We start from the raw sequence: 13,083 nt of genomic DNA on the forward strand, positions 1-13,083 counted from the left end.
TTTTATCTACCCACTTCCACTCGTAAGGAACTGGCTCCTTTTCATCATTAGGACCCATTTTAATCATTAGAAGCCAGTTGCTACCAGAGTTTTCTTTCCTTACTTTTAATATTTCCCTGGAATATCCACCCATCGGGCCCAATTTTGGCCACAATAGGGTATAAGAATGTTCGCTAAATCCACTTGTTGCCCAACAACCCCCAATACACTTGCTACAGGTGTTTCATCCATCCTAAATCCTCTCTCGGTATTTTCTTCAGATTGTCCCAATAGTCACAGCTTCTGAAGTTCTCTTCGTTCCCGCCACCTCTTTCAGGGTGCAGAATAATTTCCTAGTGTGCCAACAGGCAAAGTGATGACTAACACATCATCCAACAAATGAAAAATAATTACAACATGAATTTTCCAGACCTATTTTTCCATTATTGCAGTCTAATATCACATTAACTCTTATTACCCGTTTCACACCCTTGGCGTCTATTAGAAACACCCTTGTCAGTTGTAATCCTCTGATTTTGTTTGTTTGTTTTCATATGCAGTGTTGCCGAAGTGGGTATTTCTACACCTGCCCGTGTGCTAGAGTGTGTGTTAGTTTCAGACATCCCTGGGGATCACTCGAGAGTCAAGCACTGGTCCCAGACCTCACTCTGTGCAACTATACCATGACCCTAATCGTGTTGATGCTATATCTGAGGTACCAAAGAAAGCACTTTGTCCTCCTGAACATGCGCTCCACTTCTGAAGAACAGCCTATTTATAAACTCGATCTTTTCAGAGGACCTGAGGTGACCAGGGGATTGACGTTTCTAGAAGCTAATTTTTTCTTCACCAACTTCCCTTCTTCTTACCAAGTATGTACCCTGAAATCCCTGCTTCCAACCATTCAATTCCCACCTAATTAATTTTCTTTCCTCGCACCCAGGGTGACAGATTACTTATTTTTTTGTTTAAACAGCTGAGCAGGCCAAGAAACCCAACCCCTCTCTACCAACCAGAGCCCCGCCTCTGCCCCAGGAGGCCTGGAGTTGAAGGCCAAAGAGGGAGAGGGGACTGTACTCTGGGTGAGGGAGCGTGGGCTCTGCTGCCTCATCCAGTAGGACCGCAAGAGTCACTCTAAAAATTGCTGCTGCTGGGACTCATCCGGTGGCTGCTGGTGGCTCCCCGCTGCATTTTCCTTCTCCCTCCTTCCCTCTCTCTCCCCACAGATTGCTTCCCAAGAGGAGCCTCCTGCTGAAAACTCATCATTACACATCCAGACACCAACAGGAGGGTAAGGAGCTGGGACCACGATCTCCAATTCCTGACTTCTAGATTTTAGGGTGCGTATGGGTGGGTGGGTGGGAGAGGGTGGAGGTATCTGTGTGCTCGTGGCGGTGGGGCTGTGCCACTGACAGGCAGTCTATAGCCGGACCACAGGGCTCATATTCTGGATCTGAAATCAGGAGCCAGAACACATTCTCTCCCAGTGTAAGGAATGCCAGAGATCAAGAGAATGTCATAGTAACAGAAATGCGTGAGAGGGCTGCTTTTAAAAAGTAAAATGACTCGTCATTTCCATTAATAATTTTCAGTCTCTGAAGCCTAAAACATGTTCATCTTCCTCCGTTTTATAGAGAAAGGAGGGACAAAGTAACATTTGTAGGTTTTGTTCACAAAGTCTTGAATTCCGTCTTCATTTTTATCAGGAACCCTGTAAACATTCAGTACCTGATAGGTTTAGATGAAATACAATCAGTTTAATTCAATCGGTAACACAAAAGTCAGAGAACTCCTTGAATTCCCAGAAATACCCATATTGGCAACATAGAAACTCCCTCTATAAAAAGAACACAGGTCTTACTTAACCATAAAATGAGTTTTTGTTCTTAATGTGCACCTTTGGCTATCCTGACCTCAGTTTTACGTTAGAAGTGAAACGGTGAAATGGAAAACCCCCCCTTAAGTCAGACTTCACTTAAAATGGCAAGCGGCAGAAGCTGGAATGTTTCTATTCCCGGAGTCCGTGCTGATGAGCTGGGACAGATGCAGCGACTGGAATGTGACAGGACGGGGCAAAGGCGCAGCTGATTCACCCCTTTGGCAAAGACACATTCTGGGATCCCAGTTCATTCTGGCATGAGAGTGACAGTGACACTTTTACACACATGGCTTTGCAGCTTGCCCTGTGTAGAGTCTCTCCCAGGAGACAAGGAGAGAAGGCGGCAGAAAAGAGAATGTTCTTAAATATAAAGTGACAATTCTTTTCTATAATCAGTTGTAGAGGTTTGCATCTGAGGGCTGTGTCAGGCCAGGAGGAGCTTCTCTCTAGGGTAATTCCTCCACTGGGACTTGCCGGCTCCTCAGAGAGAGTAGAATTACATTACCATTTCTTGTCTTGACTGTCCTCAGCCCAAAGGTTCTAGGTTTATTTTGGGTCATGGGTCTTTTTCAGAACCTCATGGAAACTCTAGGCCCACTCCTCAGAAAAAGACACATAAACACACATGCATAACATGTTTCTTAATATTCTAGATATTTCCATGGAATTCATGGACTCACTTGAAATGCAAACCAGAGCAGGGTTGCTAGATAAAATACAGAACACCCAGACTCCATTTGAATTTCAGATAAACCACAAACCAGTTTTTTGTATAAGCGTGTCCCAAAATAGCATGGGAGATATACTTATTCTAAAATATGATTCATGGTTGATCTGAAATTCAAATTTAACTGGACATCATGTATTTTTATTGGCTAAATCTGGCAACCTAGACCCCACTGCATGCCTCCTAGGTGAAGAATCCCCTGTCCCAGTTGGTGTGTCTCTATCTGATAGAGTTGATCGTAGGATTCTGAAAAACCATATTGAGGGGAGAAGAGATACCAGGCCAGACTTTGACAGCTCTGGCAGCAAAAGCCAGCTGCTTATTCTTAACTCTGTGTAAAGTTTTAGAAGAGAAAGTTACACATATCCCCATCTAATAGATGTTTAAACTGAATTCCTAGTTCACTGATGTTTTGCTATATAGGTCTATTAGATGGTTAGAGCAAAAAGAACACTAAAACTCAATTTCCAGTTCTGTGACAACCCGAGAGACATGAATCTGAAAAATTATATTTCCAACCATCCCTTCCCACACATAAACACACAAAAGACTAAGAAGAGAAAGAGCTGTTTTCCTGAAATTCCAATAAAACCCAAACCAAAAGTTTTAGCACTGTATCTTTGTGTCCTGTATGCAGCCTTGGTGAATGGAATTATAGTTAATTTTGTGCATAGTTTCTATATACTTAGATAAAAGCCAGGCATAATCCTCTAGCTAAATTAAAACATATGGAATACATATTTGTTTTTAAACAACAAATTGGGTTGGGTTGATAATTTCATATTCAACCCAACACTTAAAAGGAAGTGCTTTGTGCTCTGATCAGAGCAACCAATTCATGCAGAATCTCCTTGAACCTCTTTCTGTTTTTGGCTTACCCAACCTGTAGGAGTTTCTGTCTTTACTACCTGTAACAGAATTAAGAAATCCACAGGTTTACTTCATCCTCCGATTTATTTTAAACTCAAAAAGGCAATCCTTTTATTTCAGTGTTTGGAGTTACAAAGAACCATTTCATGTTCTCTATATTCAAATTTTATTTGACAACCTCAGGTCCGCGTTAGTCAGTCTCTCTCTTCTCATGCTGGAAAGAGCTAAATTTAACCTGCTACAGCTTTTAACCTACCCTGCCTTTGAGGGAGGTGATTACGGTGGTCAGGACTCACTCTGGGTTTGAATCTTTTCTCCACTATGGGTTGCATGCTCGTGTGGCCTTGGATATGTTTTCAAAGTCTCTCTGACTCTTAATCTCTTCATTTGTAAATGAACATAATCTAACCATCTTTTTGGATTTCAGTGGTGCTTAAATTTAGAATAATAATAATAATAAAGTCATGTAAAGTATTAAACCCAGGGCTCCACACACAGTTCTCAATTAATAAATTAATATAATTATTATTTCAATTAGAAGTGGAGGTAATAGTTTACAATTAATACATAATATAGATTCATGCTCGGTGACTTATATTTAGGAATAATTATTAATGTACTTAAATTTGGCAAATACAAAAGATGATGAAAAGTACAATAGCTCACATCACTGCCCAGCTGTTTATTGGATGTCGAATGTATGACGCTATCATAATAGAAATGGCACAGGAGCCAAGGTCTGTGGTGGACAATGGGAGGAGAGTGTGGAGGTGCCTTTCTATTATCCTTCTATCTAGTTGTGAATGGGCAGCTCTTCCAGGAACCCGAGAGACTGTTCTGGGTTATCCTGGATCGAGCAGAGAGAGGAAGGAGGCTGTGGTGTCCGTGACCAGAGAAAAGTGTTTTGTATATCTTTAGTATGGGAGACTATGAGAGAGAGTCAAGTATCATATGGTTTCACTTGTGGAGCATAAGGAATAACAGGGAGGACATTGGGAGATGGAGAGGAAAAGTGAGTTGGGGGAAATCGGAGGGGAAGACAAACCATGAGAGACTGTGGACTCTGAGAAACAAACTGAGGGTTTTGGGGTGGGGTGGGGGGTGGAGTGAGCCTGGTGGTACTAAGGAGGACACGTACTGCATGGAGCACTGGGTGTGGTGCATAAACAATGCATTTTGGATCACTGAAGAAAAATAAAATTAAATAAAATTTTTTAAAAAGAATGATGTAAATTTATGTGTGTAGCAATCTGGAAGGAGACCCATTAGTTACTGCTAGGTGAACAAAGCAAACTTCCCAATAATAAAGCATAAAAATGCTTTGATGCAAGTTCTCCTAGAGTGGTATGCTGGAAGTGACTTATACTGGCTCATGGGAGGCAGTTGTTACATTTTCATGAATTTTACAGGCTGGTTGTTAAGCAGTAGACACTTTAAAATCAGCTACAATGAGTGTATTTGCACCAAAGAAATCTACACCTTACAAATAAGGGCTCTCCCCCCACTACCACCCCCAACCCCTTGTCTCCTTCGAGAGCTGGTTTATCAGCACACCACTGCTCAAAAATGTGCAGATACAAGTTTGTGTAAGCGTAGCCAGTTATCTGGAATAATATATACCAAACCGTGAATTGTTGAATTTACGCATACTGATTTTATAATCTTTTCTTTAAAGATTTTATTTATTTATTTGACACAGAGAGACAGGGAGTGAGGGAACACTCCCTGGAGTGGGAGAGGGAGAAGCAGGCTTCCCATGGAGCAGGGAGCCTGATGCAGCGCTCAACCCCAGGACCCTGGGATCATGACCTGAGCCGAAGGCAAACGCTTAACAACTGAGCCACCCAGGCACCCCTGATTCTATAATTTTAAAAATGAAAAAAAAAAAAAAAAGAATAGTCTCGCAAAAAAGTGAATGCTACCATGCTGTAAGTAAAATCAATTGAAAAGTCCAAGTATAACATCTTCTGATAACTATGCTCAGTATTTTGAAAAATTCTAAAACAGTTTAATCAATGATATTTTAAAGGTTCTGCATGTATTTGCTAAACTTAATATATTTCAAGTCTGTTTAATACTAAAGCTGCTTAGAGCTGCCTTAAAGGGTCAGACCACTTCAAACAGGTTTAAAAACTGGTTCAAATATTGGGGCGCCTGGGTGGCTCAGATGGTTAAGCATCCAGCTCTTGGTTTTGGCTCAGGTCATGATCTCAGGGTCCTGAGATTGAGCTTGCGTTGGGTTCCGCACTGGGTGTGGAGTCTGCCTAAGATTATCTCTCTCTCTTCCTCCCTCGGCCCCTCCCCTGATCACTTGCGCTCTCTCTCTCTCTAAAAACAAACACACGAACAAACTAGCTCAAATATTTATAACACTGATAATAGAAAATTGTTCTATTATATATAGAACCAGATGTATGTAGAATCCATATAAATATGTCCTTATGAGGATATATCTCTATGAGCACATTCCTACACTTAGATTTAATGTCAAAGCAAAGACTGTATCAGTCATACTCCCATCAACAGTGCCACAGCAAAATCTGATATTGTGAACACTAAAAAATATTTTAACCATCTGATAAGCAAAATGTGTCCACCAAAAAGTAAAAAGATTTCTGTGTTTCAGTTGACAGTTCCCTGATTATAGTTTAGCTTTAAAAAAATATGTTGATCAACTACTTGTATTTTATTTTCTGTGAACAACCTAGTTTCCTAGTAACAGTCTTTGAGAATTTTGAGTTGAATTACCTATTCCTTATAAATTGTTGGAGTTCTTTAAACATGTCAGTTAACCTTTTGTCAAGAATGTTACAAACATCTTTCACTATCAATGCTTGTCTTTTAAACATCTGATGTTTTATAGAAGTTGTGGGGTTTTGTTGTTTTTGCTGCTGTTGTTTGTATTCAGATGTTTCAGTCTTTTTCCCTATGGCTTCTGGATTTTGGGTTATGCTTAAGAGAGCCTTTCCTACCCTAAAATTAAAACGAACAAAAACCTACTTTGTTCTAGTTTGTGTGTGTGTGTGTGTGTGTGTGTGTGTGTGATCTAGCAATTTCGTCCATCTGGAAGTTATTTTAGTGACTGCAGAGAGTAGAAATCAGTTGAACTGGGGCACCTGGGTGTCTCAGTGGGTTAAAGCCTCTGCCTTCGGCTCAGGTCATGATCTCAGGGTCCTGGGATCGAGCCCCGCATTGGGCTCTCTGCTCGGCGGAGAGCCTGCTTCCTCCTCTCTCTGCCTGCCTCCTCCTCTCTCTGCCTGCCTCTCTGCCTTCTGCCTACTTGTGATCTCTGTCTGTCAAATAAATAAATAAAATCTTAAAAAAAAAAGAAAAAAAGAAATCAGTTGAACTAATGTATCGCTTCAAGTCCTTACCCATTGATTTTTAAGTTCCATATTTATTCTGATATGTATATATATACACACACATTTTATATGGATTCCAGAACTTCAGTATTTTTCTGAGGAAAACTTTAGAGTTTTAATCTTTAAGCCCTTCATGTGATGTTTAACTACTATTCTGTAATTGCTGTACAGCTAGATCAGAGACTATCTGGTCATTTCTGCTGTATAAAATGACTTGGCGTAGGGAGAGGGTGGTGGGGTTATGGACACTGGGGAAAGTATGTGCTATGGTGAGTGCTGTGAAGTGTGTAAACCTGGCGATTCACAGACCTGTACCCCTGGAGCTAATAATACATTATATGTTTATAAAAAAAATTTTTAAATTAGTAAAATGACTTGGCAGTATAGCTACTGGGAGGTCACATTTGATAATATAAATCTTTCTAGAACTGTCTTCAGTGCTTGATGCTGAAGTAAACTCAATAAAATGTGCATTTAGTTTAATGTAAGTCTTTAAATCCCCTTTGAAGTTTAATCTACATTACGTCATTTAAAAACTATTATGGAAAAGAACAGTTTCTCAATGTAGCATTTCAAAGTCCAAAGAGCCGTTAAAATAAAACCATGCTTTTTTTTTTTTTTTAAGCAATATCTTGCCTGTGACAGTGTGTTTGCCAACATGGCCCCCAAAAAGAAGACTGTGAAAAAGAGCAAAGGAGATATTAATGAGATGACCATAATCGTAGAAGATAGACCTCTGAACAAACTGAACACTTTGAATGGGCTCCTAGAAGGAGGCAATGGCTTTAGCTGCCTTTCTTCTGAATTAACAGATGCTTCTTATGGCCCCAACCTCTTGGAAGGCTTAAGTAAAATGAGGCAGGAGAACTTCCTTTGCGACCTAGTCATTGGCACCAAAACGAAGTCCTTTGATGTTCACAAGTCAGTGATGGCTTCGTGCAGTGAATACTTCTACAACATCCTAAAAAAAGACCCATCTACCCAAAGGATAGATCTCAACGATATCTCACCGCTGGGCCTGGCTACTGTCATTGCATATGCCTATACTGGAAAGCTGACGCTCTCTTTGTATACTATAGGAAGCATTATTTCTGCTGCTGTCTATCTTCAGATCCATACCCTTGTAAAGATGTGCAGTGATTTTCTGATACGAGAGATGAGTGTTGAGAATTGCATGTACATTGCTAACATTGCTGAAACATACTCCCTGAAAAATGCCAAAGCAGCAGCCCAAAAATTTATCCGGGATAACTTCCTTGAATTTGCAGAATCAGATCAGTTTTTGAAACTTACATTTGAGCAAATTAATGAACTTCTCATAGATGATGACTTACAGTTGCCTTCTGAAATAGTAGCATTCCAGATTGCAATGAAATGGTTAGAATTTGACCAAAAGAGAGTGAAATATGCTGCAGATCTTCTGAGCAATATCCGCTTTGGTACCATTTCTGCACAAGACCTGGTCAATTACGTTCAGTCTGTACCAAGAATGATGCAAGACGCTGATTGTCACAAACTTCTTGTAGATGCTATGAACTACCACTTACTTCCATATCGTCAAAACACATTGCAGTCTAGGCGCACAAGAATCCGCGGGGGCTGTCGAGTCCTCGTCACTGTTGGGGGACGTCCAGGCCTTACGGAGAAGTCCCTTAGTAGAGACATCCTGTACAGAGACCCTGAAAACGGATGGAGCAAGCTTACAGAAATGCCAGCCAAGAGTTTTAATCAGTGTGTGGCTGTGATGGATGGATTTCTTTATGTGGCTGGTGGTGAAGACCAGAATGATGCTAGAAATCAAGCCAAGCATGCAGTCAGCAATTTCTGCAGGTATTTGATCCTTTATTAGGAACTGAAATGGTTCAATATTGTAAGGAAATTGCTCTGACATAGAAGTAAATGAGTCCTGCCTGTTAGCTTACTTCATTGGCTCAGTAACTCAAAATGCCACATTACGTATATACAAAAGTCCACATTATATAAAGTATATGCATATATAAATTGCACTCCAGATTTCTGAATAAGCCTATGAAATGAGGTGGGAAAATGTGGTTATTCAGATCTTACATGTGAGAAATCTGATACCCAGACAAGTTATACCACAAGTGAGTGGTAATTCATATTCTCTCATTTATCGTAAGGTTCCCTTCACAGTACACTGTTTTTCTGAAAACAAACTGGGTACAAATTTAGTTTTTAACACTAAGTGATAAGAAAGGTCAAAATAATACAGAATTTCTTTTAAATGACTGTTACTGATGACTGTCAGATTCATAATTGGCAAATACAATGAGATCATTTAAAAAATGTGGCAGGTCATTAACTCTAAATATTTTCTGAAGACTGAATACTATAGAAATTGTCAATTTCTTTCATGCACGTAGAAACAATAAGGGTATAATATATCCTTCAGAAAATGGAATTCGAATGCCATGTTGTCTGTGTATATTTATAATAAAAACACTTTCATATATATGAAATGTCAGGAAGTCATGCTTATATCGTGGTAGAAGTACAAAGTCAAACATAACTCATTAGCAAGATCTGAAAATTTATAAAGTATATCACGAAAATATCCTTTATTATTTCATTATATGTCTGTGTGTCATTTAAACGAATCCAAACAACTAACTGATTTTTGCCCTTTAATTTATAACTATAGTTAAGTTTTGATTTGGAGGTTAAATGGGACAAAAATGAAGGAACATCGAGCTAATGCAACTATGTAAGCAGTTTAAAACAGGTTTTCTACGACTGCTTATTTTCCTCCTGCTGATAACTCTGTTGAGTACTCAACCGTTTTTGCAGTATTGGTTTCAGTACTTATGATATAATAACTGTAATATCAAACACTGAAAAAACAGATCTCTAAGCTGAAAAATCTTACCTATGGACAAGTACTAGAAAATAGAGAAATATCGAAAGTTAAGCCTCTGGTGATGCTTTTGGACATGAGTTCCATTGATCTCATTCTAAGCAGACAGAAGACTTGGTTGAGTGATGTAGCTTTACTGTTCCAGTGGCCAGGTGTCTGCCAGACCTGGAGAAGTCCAGTTAGCCAACTCCTATCTAATTAAGCAGTAAGAATGAGCCAGGGATGGCTGGTGTCTGAAGATGTGTGGAACTGACTTAAATGTGGCAGTGTTTCCTTTCTGATTGCCCCAGATACCCAGCTTCCACCCGCCTCCCCCACAAGCCCGTCTCATAAACACCCCTCTCCCCCCATGATGTGGGAGTATGGAAGAAGAGGGACTGACGAGTGGCGTCTGTGGGGACTTCTCCAAGAGGCCCGATAAAGGCAGTGGTTTTATAAACGGGAGGAGGGGGGAGTCGCAAACTTGTCACACTTCACTGGCTGAGAAACAAACCCCAGCCTCCAGGTGAGGAAATGCGTTCTGTGCCTAGCGTAGCCTCCCTGCCTGAAGAGTGTCACAGTGGCCACGCTGTGGTTTGTGGAGTCACGTGGGTCCCTGGCTGCCGCCAACCTGGCTGTCACACTTGCTCTGCCATTTTCAGATACGATCCCCGCTTCAACACCTGGATCCACCTGGCCAGCATGACCCAGAAGCGCACGCACTTCAGCCTGAGCGTGTTCAACGGGCTCCTGTACGCCGTGGGCGGCCGCAATCCCGAAGGCAGCCTGACCTCGCTCGAGTGCTACGTGCCCTCCACCAATCAGTGGCAGCCCAAGACGCCCCTGGAGGTGGCGCGCTGCTGCCACGCCAGCGCGGTCGCCGACGGCCGCGTGCTGGTGACCGGCGGCTACATCGGCAGCGCGTACTCGCGCTCCGTGTGCGCGTACGACCCCACCGGCGACTCGTGGCAGGAGCTGCCGGGCCTCAGCACGCCGCGAGGCTGGCATTGCGCGGTCACGCTGGCCGACCGGGTGTACGTGATGGGGGGCAGCCAGCTGGGGCCGCGCGGGGAGCGCGTGGACGTGCTGACCGTGGAGTGCTACAGTCCCGCCAGCGGCCAGTGGAGCTACGCGGCGCCACTGCTGGTGGGCGTGAGCACGGCGGGCGCCTCGACGCTGCACGGCCGCGCCTACCTGCTGGGGGGCTGGAACGAGGGCGAGAAGAAGTACAAGAAGTGCATCCAGTGCTTCAGCCCGGAGCTCAACGAGTGGACGGAGGACGACGAGTTGCCCGAGGCCACCGTGGGCGTGTCCTGCTGCACCCTCTCGATGCCCAACAGCGTGACCCGGGAGTCCCGAGCCAGCTCGGTGTCCTCGGTGCCAGTCAGTATCTGAACCCAGGTAGATGCGGGGACGCAGAAAGGGCAAACAGGCGTTCGTGGGTTCGCGGAAAGGAAAATATATAACATTTACTACAATGATTGTATCTTACGCCGTATCGAGGCTTCTGTCTTGGTAGTTTTGAATTCCTGGTAGGACGGGCGTAATCTACCTCTTTAAAAAACAAAAACAAAAACAAAATACGGGGCCCTGGCCAACAAAGAAAAGAAACCATTTATTTCAGCGGCCACTGGGTGGCAGACAGAATTCGTCGTAAGCACTCTTCCCACCGGGGCATGGCCTCTTAATGGATAGCGGTTACACCCACATTTGAGATTTTTCTTCCACCCTTTAGTACACATGAAGCTTATGTGAGTAAGCAATTTCATGTACGAAAGTTGATCTTCTTCTCTCGTCTTTTTCTTTAGGAAATTAAAAGTATTCAATTATAGCTTTTATTTTAAAATGGAAGACCATCTATATCCATAAAGATTAAATTCTACGTTTAAATACAGTTTCTTTTTCCATACGCGACTGAGTAAAGAATGTTGAAAGGCGTCCCATAATAAAGTCCTAAAACTTAAAACAAGGTTTGACTGGAGAGTAACAGGGATTCCTCCCTGGACTGTCACACTGATCCCTTTGGTTTATGCCTTAATTCTTTTCTTCTGTGCCTCAGTCCCCAGGGTATTTGCTATCGAAAAATACTTGCTCTCAAAGAAGAAGCTACTAGTCATTTAGTTTATGGTGTAAATTTTGTAAGTTTCAGTCATTTTGTTGTTTCTCCTGGAAGTATTTGCACTTTAACCTTTGTCCCCTATTAAAGGAATTGCCAGTATCATGGGAGTCTTACTTTGACCCTAAAAAGATGCAACCTTGACCCTAATATAAGCCCCAAGAAGAACACCAGATAAAACTATGGCCATAAGGACTATTAACTTAAAGCTTATATAGCTCGTAGATTATTCGACTGATAGCAATAATTTGATTTCCCCCATTTTTTATATGGATGAGAATGAAGGGAACATTTGGAATTCTTGGGTTTGGCAGTAACAGGATGAATGGCCTCTCCTGTTGGTAAATGTCACCATTTCCCATTTCATAGCAATTATCCTGATTTCTTAATTAAAACTCTAACACATTCATTTCACATGGAAATAATAATGCCCTTCTGTTCTATATGTTTTAACTTCATCTGCTCCAAATTAGCTTTGCAAATTAAAATGTATCCACTGGATATCATTTTTCTTACATATTTGCCAAGTTATAGAGCAAGGGAATGACTGTAGTAAATGATATATATTTTCCTTTCTTACAATTAATCACTCTATTCTTTGGTGGTTTTTTTTGGAGATGTGGCCTATCAATTATGGGTTATGTGCAATTGGTTTTTGAAAAATAAAACTATTTAAATGGTTAACCATGAGATGTACGGAAATCTAACTGGGTTTTCATTAATCCCATTTCTCCTACCCTATGTAGCTAGGTATTGCTAGTGTTACAATATTTATATTTAAAATATTTTATTTGAACTGTGAAGAGTGGTTCAAATAGTACACTTTGTGGAACAATTTTATATCATCGCCCCTTATGAAAAGTTCGTCTATGTGTATTTAACAGTAACACTTGGTAAAGCCTACAACACTGTAAACGAAGAACAAGGCACTATTAATGTAAAAACACTGGGCTGTTTCCTCCCCCTACACAGAACATTCGGAGCTTCTCCAAGTAGGGAGTAGGTCTAAAGGCACCTGCTCCCTTGACTCATTCTCCATCCACACTGGAGAATAAAGCTGTACGAGAAACAAGTTTATGGAACAAGTTAAATCATTGAGCCCCTTAAGCTATCAGCGTACTAACTATAGATAATTTTTGTCCTTGCAGGATCTTTGGTAAAATAAACTTCATTTTTAATAAATTAGTTTGGCCACAACTAACAAAACCTATGTGAGGGCGGCTATGACATCTTTTAGTTTGGTATAAATATAATATATTCTTGTACAATTGAGCAGCCTATAGTATCTTATAA

The 13,083-nt window shown here is 41.4% G+C and overlaps 1 protein-coding gene across 2 annotated transcripts; it reads left to right on the forward strand.

Moving 5' to 3' along the window:
• Positions 1 to 989: 989 nt before the first annotated feature.
• On the forward strand, positions 990 to 12,492 carry KLHL31 (kelch like family member 31). Of its 2 annotated transcripts, none has more exons than XM_032864517.1 (3): positions 990 to 1,270; positions 7,446 to 8,650; positions 10,337 to 12,492. In XM_032864517.1, exons 2-3 carry the CDS (start codon positions 7,479 to 7,481, stop codon positions 11,067 to 11,069), a joined length of 1,905 nt encoding a protein of 634 aa, XP_032720408.1. In that variant the 5' UTR covers positions 990 to 1,270; positions 7,446 to 7,478; the 3' UTR covers positions 11,070 to 12,492. The 2 variants fall into 2 exon arrangements, with proteins under 2 accessions (XP_032720408.1, XP_032720407.1); XM_032864516.1 differs by having other exon boundaries at positions 991 to 1,319.
• Positions 12,493 to 13,083: the final 591 nt, after the last annotated feature.

The sequence above is a fragment of the Lontra canadensis genome, unplaced genomic scaffold (genome assembly GCF_010015895.1).
Source record: "Lontra canadensis isolate GAN:19392208 unplaced genomic scaffold, GSC_riverotter_1.0 scaffold27, whole genome shotgun sequence".
In the NCBI taxonomy this organism is placed as follows: domain Eukaryota; kingdom Metazoa; phylum Chordata; class Mammalia; order Carnivora; family Mustelidae; genus Lontra; species Lontra canadensis.